The following is a 17,395-nucleotide window of genomic DNA, read 5'->3' as shown; positions in this document are numbered from 1 at the left end:
GTACTACTACAAGGAAGTAGTTTGATTTAGTTATTTCTATAACCATTACTTGAGTTATCATGCTAATAATTTAAATGTCCAGCATTGTTCTGCCTTCTGACAATCTCAACTTATCCCTGTGGCAGGAAAATAAATTAATTTTACATTAAATAAAAAGGAAGTTTATTAAGTGACCTTTCAATTTCATTGACCATTCCTTTGGCTCATGAATTATGAGCCAATTAGAGAAGTAGGTTGACATTCTCCATATAGGTCAGTGTCGTGCCTGTATTAAATTTGACATAATCTATTTTACTGACCTGGTGTTAAGTAAGTAGTCCTGGATGCATTTAGTTGCTCCTTAAAAACACAATTGGAATATAACCAGGCCTCTTAGGCAGAGATTATATGTTTGTGGATGTTCTCATATAATTGTTAAATGTGTCTGAATACTTCTGAGTATTTGGATACTCTGCAGGACAAGACAATTACAACTAGTATTGATTTTTTTGCCATAAGTGTGTCTACAGTTGGAGTTAATAGTAATGATACAATGATGCTTCTGCTTTAAAAGGTCAGGGATAAGTGTATGCACGTGTGGGCTGGCCTAACTGGTGAAATTGAGGAGTTAAAAACCTATCCCCTTATGAATAATTATAGAATCATAGAATGGTCTGGGTTCTAGGATCCTTAAATATCCTCGAGTTCCAGCTTCCTCTAGTGGAAGGCAGGAACACCTCCACCAGACCAGGTTTCTCAAAGCCTCCTCCAACCCAGCCTTGAACGCTTCCAGAGCTGCAGCGCCCAGAACTTCCATGGGAAGCCTGTGCCAGGACCTCGTCACACTCAGAGTAAAAAAGTTCTTCCTAATATCTAATCTAAACCTGTCCTCTTTCAGTGTGAAACCATTCTCCCTTGTCCTGTCTCTCTATGCCCTTGGAAGAAGTGACTCTCCATCTCTTTATTAGACCCCCTTTAAGTAATGGAAGGCTGCAAAAAGGTCTCCCTGGAGCCTTCCCCTCTCCAGGCTGAATGATCCCAGCTGTCCCAACCTGTCTTCATAGGAGAGGTGCTTCAGTCCTTTGGTCATCTTTGTGGCCCTCCTCTGGACTTGCCCCAAAAGATCCACATCATTCTTATGTTGGAAGCCCCAGAGCTGGATGCAGCACTCCAGATGGGGTCTCACAATAGCAGAGTAGGGAGGCAGGATCACCTCTCTCTAAGTGCCAAGGCTTTTACAGCTGCTGTAACAGCTAAATGAATAACTTGTGCCAGCTGCTTGCTGTCTAAATCATCCTACTAATTCATAGTCCTGGACAATGTAATTCATTATTGTATTGATTTTAAACATAATTGAAGCTTGGCTGTTTATTACAACACAAGCATTCTGTCAGATGGCTTCTAGGAAGTCATATATCCTAGTCCAGAGGAGAGGAAAGGAAGCATCCAGGAAGACTTCTGCTGTGGTTACATGTCCTGAGGGACCACCAGCAATGTTCTTGTATGACTTCTATGGGAGCAGGAGATGAAGACCATCACATTAAAATTTATGGCTTTGAGACTGGATGATGAAAAGAGAGGCAGTTTTTCTTATCTACTCTGATCAAGGAAAATGTCTTTCCACTCTTTTCCTACTACGTGAAGGGACGTCACTACAGCTTTTTTTACTCATTCCTACACTGCTCTGGAATGTCTGTCCCTCTCCCAGGAAAGGAAGCCTCCTACTTCATCCCTGAGCCTGGAGGGACAAGATCAGAGCTTGAGGGCTTTCCCTAGGCTTTGTCACTTTCTTGTCTCTCTGAGAAACAGAGGCCCTGTTCCCGCTGCTGTGAGCACCAAGCCTTGCCTCTGTCCTGGGGCTCTCTGAACCCGGGGCTGCAGATCAAAGGGAGCAGAGCAGTGCCTCATGTCGATGGCCACGTTTAGCAGATTGGAAGAGTAGTTTGTGAATGAGTCAGGAAGGAAACTGTCTGCTCTCTTTATTTCCTCTGAGAAAACATTCTTATACTCACAGATAAAACAATGTGTTATTTTTGTGTCTGAGATGGATGAATGGGTGGGGGAATCAAAGGGCTGTTTTGAAATTATTGCAGGCTGTGTTGGGTTTGGAATCAGGGGTTGCTGAGCTATCTGTGGAGAAGAAGGGCCATGTCTGTGGGCATGTCAGAGCAATCTCTCTGCTTGCTCTTGGCTGAGGAACTGAAGAGGCACCAAATCTGCAAGGACAGAATAGAAACAGCAAATGGCTGCCAGAGCACCTAGCAGGTGAAGGGGACTGTACCCCTAAAAGTCTGGGGAGAAATGCTGCTGGGCATGTGGGGAACACAGACTCTTGGGCAGCTTTTTTAGGGGGGCCAACATGCTTGCAGAGCTGCCATGAAAGCCATTTCCTGCTTCCTCTACTGAGGACCCTCACAGCCCCAGGGATCCAGTTAGTTGCAGATGTGCTGCTTTGAAGGAGATGTGTTGATAAAGGAAGGAGCAGTTTATGCTCACTGAAAATGGACCTATAAATGAATACAACAATGTACCCTGTCTTAAAGCTGATATTTTATCACACTTAATGTGAATCCTGCTGATGAAAAGGAAAACATTTATCAAGTATTCACTGAACAATGCTGACACTATGAAAATGGTGTTAGCTTTTAAAATAACTTCTATTTAAATGACTTATTTAAATGACTTATTTAAAATAACTTTACTATCTATCTATCCATCTATCTATCTATCTATCTATCTACCTACCTACCTAGCCTCTTTGACTTTTTATCTCAAAATGTTGTGCCTTTTGAGTCATGCTGAAGCCATCAGGAACTTTTCCATGAAGTTTATCTGGAATTCCCACCGCTACTAAAAGAAGTTCAGCCCAGGTCATGACTTCAGTTTGCAAGATTGCAGGTGGACATCAGGGGACACTAAGGCTCCTGTTACCCCAGAATTCCACTAAAGAGGTTTGGAATGGAGTCCTGGTGGTCGATAGTTCAACCTCAGTTCAAACAAGGGTCATCACCAATGGTCTGGCTAAGTTATGACAAACTCTGAGGATGGACATTCCTCAGCATCTCTGAGCACTCATCTCAGTTCTGCAGTGCTATGATTGTGAGATCACATGGATTGAACAGAGTAGATACCAATGGGGTAGGGGTGAAGGATGCATTTCTTTTTCCCTGGTTGATGCCTGAGCTGCACCACAGTGTTTAGGTGTTTAGAGCTGAAATCCTAGTGAGAAAGCCCATACCAACCAAAGGCTTGAGCTTGTAGCTGGAGGGACCAGCAGAGTAAACCAGGCTCTCATCCTGGCATACTTGCATGGTTCTGGTGGCTTCTGTTGCTATTGAAAGAGAGAAATTGCTGCTGGTGACACTTCTTCACTCACCCCTCTGCAGTCCTGCAGACATGGGGTGGTGCAGGGGGGCTTTTGGAAGGGAGAAAGGGGGAAAAAGGGGGCAGCTGCTTGGGGCAGAGTCAGGCAGATGGGACAGAGCTGCACACAGGGAAAAGTCTTTGTTGAATGAGGTGTGAGGTGAGTAAACCTCTGGGATGGAGGTGTAAGGGAATGCCTGAAATCTTCAGCTACCAGGCAGAGAGAGGCATTTAGCACTGATTAAAGCCTCACCAAACTCTGCTAATCCTAAGTCCTCTTCTGAGTGTTCCTGCCAGTTCTGCCTCAAATGAAACCTCTTTCTGCCCAGCTGAGAGACACTCAGAGAGCTCTGACTTCAAGCTTTTCAGCAAGACTAGCACTCTGGCATTTGATAACCCAGGCCAGCTGGAGAAATGCTTTTTGGTTGCCTACATTTGCTCAAACATTTCAAAGACAGCACCTTCACATCTCTGCTGATTCCTGGGCAGCTGCTGTAGTGGTTAGAGAGTTTCTGTCTTCCACCCCAGGCCTGGCTGTACCTCATGGGTGTTCTGTCTCCTGCCATATGAAGTTGTGGCAACCAATGAACCTGCAGCCCCTCCAGGTTTTGCTGAATAGGTATCAGAAACTAATATCTGCCATCTGCAGGAGTGCTGGTCAGAAGCAAGAGGAGACTATCCAAATGTAAAAGGAAATGCAGATGCCAGAGAATAGGCAAGCAGCATTAGGCTGTGTTATTTATGCTATCACTATGTTCCATATCTAAATCAAGTACCTGAAAAAAGTACTTGTGAAAAGAGAACTCTACTGGTATTTCTGGAGAGTATTGTACCTCCATTCATAGCTGCAGCCATGTTTTTCCTCAATGAGCTTTATTCTCAAAGTTCCAGAATGGACACCCCAGGGAAATCTTAGATATGGGACATGAATACAAATCTGATTATCATTTTAGGGAGGAAATGCATTATGCCAATTAAGCAACACGTCCTCTAAACAAAGCCTTGTGGCCTTTTGCCTAAAACCAGGCAGCACATCCCTCTGGATTACCCAGTAAAGTAACCAGTAAAACACAATTGCACCTTTTTCATTTGTCGGTAGTAACACCAAGCTGCCAGGCTCTGAAACTCTGCAAGTGCAGACAAAACTACTGTGAAATGATGTTCAGAATTCCTCCTCCTTGTCCTCTCATTTACCCTCTCTAGAGGGTATATCAGAATAAGAGGAAGGGTATGATGGTTCTTTTTGCATTTTCTACCAATCCAACGGAAAACATATTGTGGGAAGTGTGGGATTTTTGATGCAATCACAGGATTTGCAAAACAAACTGCTCTGAATCTATTTTACAAATCCCTAAATAGCAGTCTAAAGTGAGTTTTATTTTGGCTTTTTTAAAGATTTGTCAGTGGGCTGTAATAATTTCCAGATTTCTAATCTTCATGTTTTCTTGCTGCTTCATTTTCAGTTGTGGCCAGTTTTGTTTTTCCCTTTCTGTGCTTAATCAGTTCCCTGGTTTCTAGAGCCCTCCCAGCTCCCTGCCACCCAGGTTCTGTGGGGTGCTGCTGGGAAAGGAGGGGCTCCTGCGTTCCCATGTGCTGCTGGTGTGACAGGCAGGAGACCTGGGGGCACAGAGCCTGCCAGGGGAGCAGGGGATTGGAGGGAGGGCTAGGCCATGTGCCCTGGATTTCTGCCCAGTGGGAATGGGGCTCAAGACCCTGGTTGCATGCTGGGTATGAGCTGAGTCCCCAGGTGACAGATCAGATCCATCCAAGCCATGGGATAAAGAGCTCATGGACTCCTGCTGGCATCACCATCTCTTGGAGTCTCCAAGAGAATCCCCAGGTCACCCCCAGGGATGGTTTTGGTGAGGGCTGGAGGGTTTACAGCATGTCTGGGATGGAGGTGCAGGCTGCAGGTCTCAGCCACCAGTGGGGAAGAGATCTCTGACAAGTGGACAAGGAAAGGCATCAGATCCTGGACAGCAAAACCCAAGCAACACCACTGCAACCTGCCCTGGGTCACACTGGGAGTCACTGGTGCCTACACCAGCACAAACCCTCCCAGGAGCTTCTCCAGCACGTTAGCAGCAGCTCTCACCCCACAGTACCACCTCAGCAGAGCCATCCCCTCTGTGAGCCCTGTCCTCTCCTGAGGCTGCAGGAGACTTTTTTTTGGCTCTGTGAGCCAGTCCAAACAGAGATTAATACCCCATTGAAAAGAGCTGGTCCTTCCTGGTATTTTATTTTAATGGAAAAAAAAAAAACCAACAAAAACTATGAAGTACCCTTGTTTTGCAGGTTATTTTCTAACATGTTTCCCACTTGATTTTCCCAGGCATATCGGAGAGGTCAAACCTGGAGCTGATAACTCTGACCTGCACCTGTGTGGCTGCAACGCTGTTCTGGCTCCTGTTGACCCTCTTCATTCGCAAGCTGAAGAGGGTAAGAACAGACAGGGATGTCTGGTGTGATGCCCTGCTGCACCTGCCTCTCCTTGGCAGCCCTTTGCTCATGTCAGAAAATTTTTCCCAGGCTGCTGGGATTGTCAGGTCTACCAAAGAAATATTCTGTTTCACTTTCACAGCACCAAGTCTGCCAGAGCTCAAGGAGTGTTTGGTAACATTCTCAGGCACATGGCATGACTCTTGGGACTGTCCTGCACAAGGCCAGGGACTGAGCTTTGATGATCCTTGTGGGTCCCTTCCAACTCAGAATATCCTATGATTCTATGATTCTTTGATAGTGCTCACCCTTGTTCCTGGTGAAATAACCAGGCTGCTGATGGATGCTGGAGAACCGTGACTTGCAAGCCTGAGCATGAGTAAGCCAGAAAGAAAAGCCTGGGTGGGGACAAGGCTCTGAGGCTCACTTGGGCGCCTGACTCACACCAAAGGCATCCTCATTCCCTTACAAAAACTGTGGGGGTTTAGCATCCTAATGTCTTTGAAGATCTGAGTGAGTGGGAATGACAGATCTTCACAGAATGTGCTGGGGTCTGGTTCGCACAGTGTCTGGTACAATTACATCACTTCCAAAGTGATATTTTGGTGAAGGAGTTTTGATGGTGCAGCTTCTAGAGCAGATGATCCTGTACCAACATGACAAATTTAACTGCCCCTGCAGCTGACCCTCCTTCTTGTCCAAGGCTGACTGTGATGGTTTAAAACCCCTTTTTGCTGACACCACCCTGTCTGCATTGTGTGGTGTGTGCAGGATAAACCATGGCAGCTTTCCCAAGCACAAAATATAACTCCTCAGTGTAACCTGCAGGAGCAGATGGATTTGAAGAAAGGCACTGGGGCACTGCAAGACATGAGCTGAGAAATTGCTCCCTCTCCTCACTCCCACTCCACCACCAGCCCAGGATATCACAGTGTAGCACCACAGGGATCTGCTCACAGCCACCACAGCTGGGCATGTCACAGCTGGCTGACAGACCATGTCATCTCAACCTGCATTAAGGCCTGCCAGTGTCTTGGGCTGGGTACTAAGAACTTTTATTGACTGATGGGAAAGCAGTCCAAATCAGGGCAGTATGGCAGCAGTCCCTCTGCCTGCATTCCTACTGCTGCAAGCCTTTGTGAGGAGAAATGCGTGGGAGTTTGGGGGAAAGGAAAGCGGAGGTCAGCTGAAACTGTGGGGAAACTTCATAGCTGTAAGGGAAATTACAAGGCAAGAGGGACCAGTACTGAATGCTCAACAGTAATGATGAGGCAAGTTATAACGTGACTGCAAATCTTGGGAAAAAGTAAGCTTTAAGTGTAGCAAGGGGTTGCAGATCTTTTTTATTTTTTATGAGACCAAAACTTGTTAGATTGTTAAAAGATAATAAAAATATCATCAGATAATAAAAATATCATGTAGAACAAGGGACTTTAACTAAGTGACATGTTGAGGCAACTTTCCAACTAGTGTTAGTCTATGTTTATGGTCTTCTCTCTGTTTCTCTTATAAACCCTTACTCTCAAAGATTTATGACTGGAATTAGCTCTGAATTAAATTTTATACACAAATTATGTTGCCACAACAGAAAAAAAACTATGCTGTCCAAGAGCATTTACTTAAAACCTCTCTGTGATGCACACAGGGACAGATTATATCCTTAACAATTTTTCATCATTGAAAATGTTGCTTCAAATCTCTATTTGTGCCAAAACTTTGATACTGAGTTCATCTGAAGAAAGAACTGTGGGAAACTGCCTGACTTTTCTACTCCCCTATTGCTTTTTCTGGAATGGATCCACTTCAAAGCTCTTTTAATGTGCTGGGTAGGAGCACTGTGGTACAACCATCTCTGTCTAGAAATGCCCTTTCTGGAGCACCACACAAGTTTCTGTTTCCACTCACATCCCGCTTATCCATGTTCTTTCCAGACTTAGTGGATGGTTTGGAGACAGGATTTAAACCTTTTTCCCAAGCATCAGTGCATCCTTCTTGGGAAAAAATGTATGGGTTTGGGGAGGATGAGCAGTTGTCAGTTGCTGTCATTTTAGTGTAGTTGTGTTTGTAATCAAGGCATGCACTGCTGGGAATATCCTTCTTTAAAAACATGCCTAGAAATGCAGGTATTAGGGACATATTTCCAAACTGTAGGGGAGGGAAGTTGAAAGTATGGGGAGGCAGTTGAAGCAAATAATAGAAAAGAGAATATATGGTTATATCTGTATGTTTGGGGTATCTGTATGTCTTTGTCCACGTGCTACTTCCACAAGTTTAGGAAAAGCAACACCTTCAGGTTCAGTTCTTCCAACTAATAGCTAGGAAATGATGACAAACACCAGACCTTTTCTATAGAAAGGTAAGTACTCCTGTGTCAAGAAAAGTCCAGTGGATTAGAATGGAAATCTTGATGCTCTTTGAAGGAACATACATTTCAAAATGGATGAACTGCAGGGAACTTTCAGATCAGATTCATCTTGCCTTATATTTCCCATGTGAAATGGATAATACATTTGCTCAGGAGAAACTAAATTGGCAAATTAATTTGAAATTTTCTGTTTTAAAACACACATTTGAGTCCAGCTGTTAATAAATTCCTCCAGACTCAAATGGTTTGAGTAAAATTTTCAGAAATTATACCAAAGAAATAAAAAATCCTACAAATTTGTCAGCAGTTTGTGAAGTGTACAATGTCCAGTGTCCTGAGGACTTGTCTTGCACAATTTCTAACCACATATGACCTATCTTTGCGGGATATATGGAACAAATAAACAGTGGCAGTAGAACTCCATCTGTTGCATGAGGCCACTTCTTGCTTTGCACAATCATGAAGGAAAGTTATTTTTATCAGCAATGTTTAGTCACTTGCTGAAAGTATTTCTCCTGACTGTGCAAGGGCCTGTGTCATAACACCATATGTTAATAGAGACCCACATGGATTTCACTGAAGAAACTGGTATGTCCAGATGGGAGGAAAGCTAGAGGAAGGAGTTTCTTTTATATAAAAACTCTTGCAATATATAGAAAAGCCAAAGGGAGTTTAACCAAACCATCCAGTGTGCCGTGAAACATGCAGCCTTGTGAACAGAATTAACTTGGAGCCCTTGATCCAAACAAGAAGATGCTGATAGACACTTTAATCATCTTTTTCATTCTGCAATGTCCTTGTTTTCCAGCCTCGTTCCTCTGAAATGAAGACCAACCATTACCTGTCAATCATCATGGATCCTGATGAAGTCCCCTTAGATGAGCAATGTGAACGTCTACCTTATGATGCCAGCAAGTGGGAAATCGCAAGAGAAAGGCTCAAACTAGGTAATATTGGAATAGTTCATTTACAGTTTGGATTGATTGAATAAGATGTGTCTGTAACTATGGGTAAAGAGGAGCTGGATGTGTTCTAGGCACTCAGCACAGTGTACTGCCACGTTTGGTGGGATCTATTCCACGCTGAGAGCACTGATCTGTGAATGAATTTCAGCCTTTAGGACTGACTGACCATGTCTACTTGACTTTTCACATGTATATTTGGACTTCATGTAGGAAAGAGAAAATAAAACCACAAGATCCTTTAGGTTGGAGAAGACCCTCAAGATGAAGTCCAACCATGGATAATCTATCTGTTCACTCCAGGAAAAAGCTGTAGAAGACAGTGACAAAGGCTTTACTAAGGTCCAGGCAGACAACATCCACAGCCTTTCCCTCTTCTATTAGGTTGGCCACCCTGCCACAGAAGGAGAATATAGACAAGAATGATGCATTCTATATTTTGGAAACTGATTTTCTTAAAACATGACACAAAACGAGCAACCAAAGATTTCCAAATCAGACTGCCAACTTCGAGGTTTCTCTCTCTAGACTTGGGAGCCTGACCTTTGGCATTTACTGTAGTTTTGGTGATTCACTATAAAAATGATGAAGGGTCTGCAGGGGAAGCTGTATGAGGAGCAGCTGAGGTAGTTTGGTTTGTTCAGCCTGGAGGAGTGGAGAGGAGACCTCACTGCAGCTACAACTTCCTTGTGAGGGGAAGAGAGGGGCAGACACTGAGTTTTTCTCTCTGGTGCCAGTGACAGGATCAGAGGGAATGACCTGAAGTTGTGTCAGGGAGGTTTATGTTGGATATTAGAAATAGGTTCTTCACCCAGAGGGTGATTGGGCACTGGAACAGGCTCCCCAGGGAAGTGCTCACAACACCAGCCTGACAGAGCTCAAGAAACATCTAGGCAACACTCACAGGCACATGGTGTGCTGCTTGGAATTGTGCTGTCCAGGGCCAGGATCATCCACAAGGATGATTCTTGTGGGTCCCTTCCAACTCAGGATATTCTATGATTCTATGGTTTTCTTCCCTTTCTTCAACCCAGAAACTTGGAAAAAGGCCTGTGCAGAAATGGGTCCTCATAATCCATCCTGCACCCTTTCCCTTTTCTCCCTGTCCTTCTTTTTCCAGCACAATCTCCTTGTTTTCACTCTGTGCTGCAGTTTTATAAATATTCTCTTATTGAACCATAAAGAGCAAGAATGTGACATTAAGTCCACACAAAAATAAATACCCTTGAACACTTTAAACCTACAGCCAGCTCCCCAATAGATGTCCCAGTAAAGGGGTGGGTTTGGGACCATTCCTTATTAAGCCTCGTGTGGGACTGATGAGAAGGGAAGAGGGGAAGGGACCTTATTTGGAAGTTGATGTATCCCTCCAGAACTCACACAGATCTTAGCAAGAAGGTCAACATTAAAATGTCAGTGATAAGCCCAGCCTCGTTGCTATAGTGCTGTTTGTTCTTTCAGGCATGCATTGCATTTGTCCTACAGCAAGGTCTAGAAAATCCTTGCATTTTAGTTAGGAGCTGTAACAGATTCCTCCTGTCTCCTGGGTATCAGGAATAGAGCTTGGTTAACATGTGCAAAATTAGGATCACACTAAATTTGCCTGCCAGAAGACACAAGGTGGCCAGATGTGGATAAGCACAGCTGAAATACATTGCTCTCGATTTATAATTGTCATACATAATTCTGGGAATGCTGGAACCTTGTGCTGGAGTGACTTCAATCTTCAGACAATTTTCTTACAGCGATGGACCAAGAGCCTGATGTGCAGACAATGTGACCACTGGGAAAGAAACAAACAGAAATGGAATGTAAACACCAAGGAAAAACCCATGCCTTTCAGGGTTAGCGTTTGGAGTCCAGAGGTGACGAACGATGACCAGAGAATGAGTTAAAAGTGGAAGAACTGGTGTAAACAAATAAAGAATGCTGACAATGAATGAGAACCAGATTTGAAGAAGTTGTGTATGTGCAGTATGCTAGATTAGCTCAGTGCAAGTCCTGCTTACATGGCAGTTGGCTCAGTCTTTGAATAACCTTGGCAGTCTCTGAGGATTAGTGTCTCACAAACACAAAATGTGCTTCTATGGTTTTTAAAAAATATTTTTACTTGGAAATGCAACCCCTTCCAGCATCTGATGCGACTGTTTTTCTCTTTCCACCTACTTATCTTCCAGGACACATATTTGTTATAACTTTTGCAAAGAAGTCTCTCCTTTCAGCCCACATCTCTTTTGCTGTGTGTTCCTCCAACATGCATACACACAGCCCACGGCTGCAATGCAATGCTTATATAACAGGACTCTCCCTTCATCTGTAAGAGGCACAGCCATTACAGGGAATTTCAAATGGGCATCACTGAAGTCAGGGTAATTAACATTCAGCATAGATTAGTCTCACTGAAAGTAAATGCCATCTTTTCATTAGGCAGAAAAGGCTGGTGCCATAAATCAGTGTCAGTGCGGTCGGCGATAACACGCTGCCTTAGCTGAGCCATCACACGCTTCTCCCCTCCCGCTTGGGCTTGACCTTCCCGGCCTGGAGAGGTGGCACAGTGCCGATGCTGGGACAGAGGGCCCGGGGCAGTGTGGCTGCTGGCTGCAGAGCAGTGTCACAGGCTCTGGGGGCAGTGAGCTTCCTGAGCCCTGCTCCCTCCTGTGCCCTGCAAGCCCACAGCGCTGGCACTGAGCACAGCGCTTCCAACTCTCCTGCACGTGCACAGCTGTCCTGTGTAACATAATGGAAAACGTGAAGCCACCCGTGGGGAAAACCCAGATGACTCAAGCAGAGGCAAAGAACCTGAGAAATGAAGCACATCTTCGAGCCTGTGCCCTCCCACAGGCATGGGGTGCAGTGCCTGCAAGTGCTTTTTGCTAATGCTCCAGGTGCAACAACTGACATGCTTGAAGGACTCTGCTAAAACGGGACTGAAAGGAAATTCTCCTGATCCAAAACTCCTTGACTGAGGCGTATGTTCACTTTAATGCGTTCTGAGCGGCCCAGAAAATCCAAGTCAAGTGTGGAAAACTTAAGCAGAGCACTTTGCTTCACTGGTCTGGATCTAAATGCTGCAGCATTACACATCTGAGCACTCCCCCAAACACATCCAGTGTAGCTGCTCGAAGGCTATGACAAACTGACTGTTCAGATGGTTGGGCAGCTTAATATTCCTCTAATTAATAATTTTGTAGTTACTTTGTATGTCAGCAGAAGGGACATTTGCAAGAACAGCCATAGCCACAACTGCATACTAAAGTGTTGAGTTTTGAGCTGCATGATGTAAAGTTAAAGCAGCCCTGTCCTGTGCTACTATTCAGCATGGTACAAGCAGCAGCAGAGCAGCAAAGACTGAGTGTTGTTAGAGTCTCCCATTGAATCACACCACTGTTTAGAGAAGGAAGTGCTGTTTCCAGTGCTCATTGTCCTCTCTGAAAGGTTAGCAGCTTTGTGCAGCTTTATGAGCCGCTGCGTTTTCCAAGTGGTGACTAAGTAGGTTATCACAACGTGGGAAGTGCATTAACAGTGATGGAAACAGATTAAAGCTACGGATTAAACAAAGGTATGGCGGGTTTTATAGGACCTCAAACTGCAAGTTCTTTGTGCAGAAACCACGGACAGTCAAAATGTTAAGGACCAAAAACATCAATTCACTAAGAAAATCTGAGACCTGAGTCTTAAAGGTGCTTCTCTTACACAATCTATATCCAGTAACTGAAAAAGGCAACAGTAGGTTTTTAGATGCACACTGATCCATCTATATTTCTCCATCAAATACTAAGCCCTTCACAAACCAAACTCAGTCTGTTGATGCTTTTCAGTCATGTAGATCAAGCTCTTTGTGGCTTTTATTTGCTGTAAAAAAATGACAACATTTTTGCAAATCTAGGGTGGAAATAATTTTCTGGGGTTTTTTTTGGTTTAGCATACTCCATGTTTCCATTTCTTTTATAACATATGTTATTTGCTACTACTGACAGACATACTGAGAATTACAGTTTAGATACAATATATGCATTTAAAAGGCAGCATTGATTTAAACTAGTGCAGACAGCAGCTCTTTTTCTCTGCTTGCAAGTATGTGAGTGGGATTAATCTCTCACTCAGATACCAACAAGATAGATGTCCACCTGAGAGCTAGTCAAACAGGTGTTCATCATAGGAACAGGAAATTGTCCTGTGGAGATGGTCATGCCACATGTGCATATCTGAGAAACAAATATCTGGTACATGTTATCCTTTGCTTTTATGTGAAAAGCTGACTGTTATTTTCTGCTCTTCTCTACACCGCAAATCCTGGTGCCATACTCTTGTTAGCCACTTTGGTACCTGGGTTCTGCTGAAGGTGAAGCACAAAAGCAATCTGAAAATAGTTACTTGGAAATAAAACTTATTGCTAGAGCTGATGTGTTGACAAGATCTCCCTGAGCAAGCCTTGACAGCCTCTGTAGCAGGGCAGAGGCAGCCAGAGCGGTCCATGTGAACACATTGTCAAAGGGGAAGAGGGTCTGTGTTATTGAGGACATAACTGGCAGCACCACAGGCTGCTGCACCATGCAGTGTGCTCAGGGAAAAGTGGAGCAAAATCTTTCTCTGGCAGAGATAGACTGAAAAAATCAAATTTGAAGCCAGTGTACCTCCAACGAATGGTTGCTTTCATTTAGTGACATTTTCACTCCCATCACTTTCTTCCTCTAATGACTCTGTCTTCTAGTTTGACTGCTTACTTTTAAAAAAAATCCAATAAACCAAAAAACCCAAACCAGCTACATGTTGGAAATGTACTTATGGGACTCATTGAAAAGTACATTTTTCAGTTCATGATTTATGAAGCCATTTGCTGACAGGATTCCTTTTTTCTTACCAATATGTATCTCTCCACTTTCTTTTCTTTACAGGAAAGTCTCTTGGACATGGAGCTTTCGGAAAGGTGGTACAAGCATCTGCCTTTGGAATTAGGAAATCACCAACGTGCAGAATAGTTGCTGTGAAAATGTTGAAAGGTATCTTGCTGCAAAGCTGCGTTGGAAAAAATGATGCCTTATACAGTGGTGCATTTTTTATACAGTTCTGCCAAAAGCAAAAGATTTCCCCAATAACTTTTTTAAGCCTCCAAAATGTGTACAAATCAAGTTGCAGGACCACCACAAATGAAATAGCAGAAGTATGAAATAAGAACTGCATTCTCAGTAAAAATCATACCATTATGCTCAACTCACTCTATACCAAATGCTGTAAATGAAATTTAGCTGAAGTATAAGGTATCTACCTTGATGTAAAGAAACTTGGATAGAAGCTTTCATATTTTCCTTGGTCGTTCATTCCAAGGAATGATCATCTTCCTCTTAAAACCAGATGTCTTATGTCTCATTCACATATGCCTGACTTAGCATCTCCTTTAACCTTCTCAGTTAGATTTTATAATGATTTTTCTTCATGAAGACCCTTTTATTAAGCTAAACACACTTTTAGCTCAATAGTTTTACTAGCTAGTTTTATTGAGCAGTTTAAATCTTGGTGGTGCTGTGCAGCTGTGCCCCCTCTGAACTGGCTTCAGGCTCATCACACAGTGCTCAGGATGCTGACACCCAGGTTGTGCAATGGATTTGCCAGCGCTGTTCATACACCAGTGCTCATCTGAAAGTACAATCATCCCCCAGCTATTCACTGCCATCTTCCTCATTGGAGCAGAAAGGACAAAACCCCCTTGTTAATTGGAAGAGGGCTCTTGGGATGTTAGCAAGCAGGATGATGTTCAGTCATAGCCTGCCGCAGCTGTGATTGAATTCCCGTGGCATCCCTCCCATGTACTTGGCTTTGCTGCTCTACTTGTCTGTCTTAATCCCTGAATCCTTTCTGGTGTTATTTCTCTGCCAGGACACATCCCCTATTCTGCCAGTATGGCTTGGAGCCCCAATGCTCTCCCTTGACTCTGTCTGGGAATAGTTTGAATGAATCCATCTTAGCCAGTGGCTCCCAGCTTCACACATGCCTACTTGTCATTTATCAGGAGATGTCTACATGTAAACTCCAGCCCTTGGAGTGGACTGCTGGGTTCAGGGTTTCTTTATGCACATCAGCAGGCTTCTTGTGCCAGCCAGCACCATCAAGGAGCCGTGGGTGCTCCTGGAATGGTTGGAAGCAGAGGGCAGATACAAGAAGTCTTCCTGGTGGGATTCACACGTGCATGTGCAGAGCAGATGCCTGTATCTGAGTTAGCCACTCAAACGCCCTTCATTGGCAGTGGTGAGAGATAACATCCTAAGGCAGATTCCTTAGGATGGAATGGAGATTCCTCCTGCATACAGGGAGCTGAGTCCTGTTCAGCTCTGCTGACAATGAAGAGAGCCCGTGGGGACCAGATCCTCTCTAGGTATCTTTAGTATCTCACCCAAAGCATGGGGAGATCTGCTTCATTCCTTGTGTCCTCACTAGATTATCCAGGAACTCTGCAGTCATTCATTAGGCCTCATCCTCACAGAATTCCCATGTGCTGGAGGAGAGGTGTCACCACCCATACAAGCAAATAGCAGATCACCAAGTAGAAGACAAGTTTTGTCTGGGACACCAAGAGAAACTTCAGATGTTTCCATTCAGATGTTGAAACCAAGCCCTTTAAGACCCAGCTCAAGGGTTTTTTCCACAGGACTGTTCTTCTTGCTCTTGGTGTCACTAAGCTGAAAAATTCCTTTTGGGCCTACACAAAGCAATTTTGAATTTTCTTGTTTTCTTAACAAAATCAAATCCTGCAGGAAAAAAAATTGCTCAGGGGGGATGAGAAGTTTCACTCAACACCAAATAGAATGTTTTGGATCTTTTTGAAGGGCTTCTTACATCATTCCTATTATTATTGACCATGACTGGTAAGGGTGAGATGCAGTCACTTCACTTTAACCAGTTAATATTTACTTCCCTGGTCTATCTCCAGGCTTCCTACATAATGAACAGAACCAGGCAGGCATCACCCAGGGGTAGTTCATCTTTCCCTTATACAGATGGCTAAACTTGATGGCTACATCAGCTTCTGAAATACTTTGCTCTTGACACTGGCCCCTTAAAACGCTGATTAGTTCAGGCTAGCATATAACCCTTAGATAGCTGAAGTGAGATCAGATGGAGCCAATTCTAGATAGAATAATTATCATATTGAAATACCTTTTCATTTGTTCTTTCAATTTTTTTGGTTGAAACATCAGAACTATTCATTAAAAAAAAATTCTCCCAGTTCTAAATAGGATAGAGCCTACTGGGAGGAAGTTGAGTGCCTGACTCTTTTTATGGGTTTAGTTGCAACCAAGAGGATGCTGAGCAGGGAGGAATAGAGAGAGAACATCAATACAAGAAGTACATCCAGTAACAGAGATTATTTCAATGGAAAGCAACGAGAAGTGGTAAAGCTCAGCAGGACCAGTACTTTGTCTTTTCACATTGACTTTTTATTTTGTATTTACAGAAGGGGCCACAGCAAGTGAGTACAAAGCACTGATGACAGAGCTGAAAATCCTAATCCACATTGGTCATCATCTCAACATCGTGAATTTGTTGGGAGCTTGCACAAAAAATGGAGGTAAAAAAATCTGCACTGCTCTGAAAATGAGTTTGGATTATCTCCCAATAACAGCCAGTGACCCATGTTGTTTTTCATCCAGAGGTCAAGTTAGTAACTTTTATATTTGAGCTTATCCTGCAGTTGGTGAAAAAAAGAGGAAAAGAAAGAGAGATTTTCAGTCGCTTAATGAAGTGATTAAACATTTCCTCTCTTTAAACTTTCTTTTAGGATTAATATGTGAAGCGTGAATTTAGGAGTGTGCCACTTGCTGTCCTTTATCTCACTCACTCCACTGCTCAAGCTCAAGTTAAACATGATCTGGAGAGGCTGGGAACAAGGGGTATCAGCTGCTGGCCCTGAACTATGAATCACAATGCAGCTGTTGTAAAATCCTCCATGATACCACACCAAGAAAATCAAAAGACCAGTATGGGAGTTTGTTTGTTTTAGATATGTCACCTATTTTAGCTCATCAAGTGTGTTTGGGCTGTGGGACTCCAGTCTGAACTGCCCAAAGAGGAAACAGAGCGTTCCCCAGGACCCAGACTCAAGACCCAGCTTTCCAAAATTAGGCCCTGCCCTAATTTCCAGAAGCAGTATTATTTTGATTATGTCCAGTGTTCTTCAAGCAGCCTTCTAGCTCTTAGGATGTGCTGCCAGTTATTCTGGACTGAAGATGTAGTGAGGGCATGAAAGATTCTCAGAACTGATGCTTTATACCTTTTATTGCTTTATGCTGCT

At 43.6% G+C, this 17,395-nt stretch overlaps 1 protein-coding gene across 1 annotated transcript in view; it reads left to right on the top strand.

The window, feature by feature from the left end:
* Positions 1 to 17,395, top strand: part of FLT1 (fms related receptor tyrosine kinase 1) — a 107,556-nt gene that overhangs the window by 74,510 nt on the left and 15,651 nt on the right. The window contains exons 16-19 of the mRNA XM_058824828.1: positions 5,675 to 5,781; positions 8,955 to 9,093; positions 14,004 to 14,108; positions 16,559 to 16,672. Coding sequence (XP_058680811.1) covers positions 5,675 to 5,781; positions 8,955 to 9,093; positions 14,004 to 14,108; positions 16,559 to 16,672 — 465 coding nt within the window. The remainder of the gene's footprint in view (positions 1 to 5,674; positions 5,782 to 8,954; positions 9,094 to 14,003; positions 14,109 to 16,558; positions 16,673 to 17,395) is intronic.

The sequence above is a fragment of the Ammospiza caudacuta genome, chromosome 2 (assembly GCF_027887145.1).
Source record: "Ammospiza caudacuta isolate bAmmCau1 chromosome 2, bAmmCau1.pri, whole genome shotgun sequence".
In the NCBI taxonomy this organism is placed as follows: domain Eukaryota; kingdom Metazoa; phylum Chordata; class Aves; order Passeriformes; family Passerellidae; genus Ammospiza; species Ammospiza caudacuta.
This window is presented reverse-complemented; position numbering and strand designations above follow the sequence as displayed.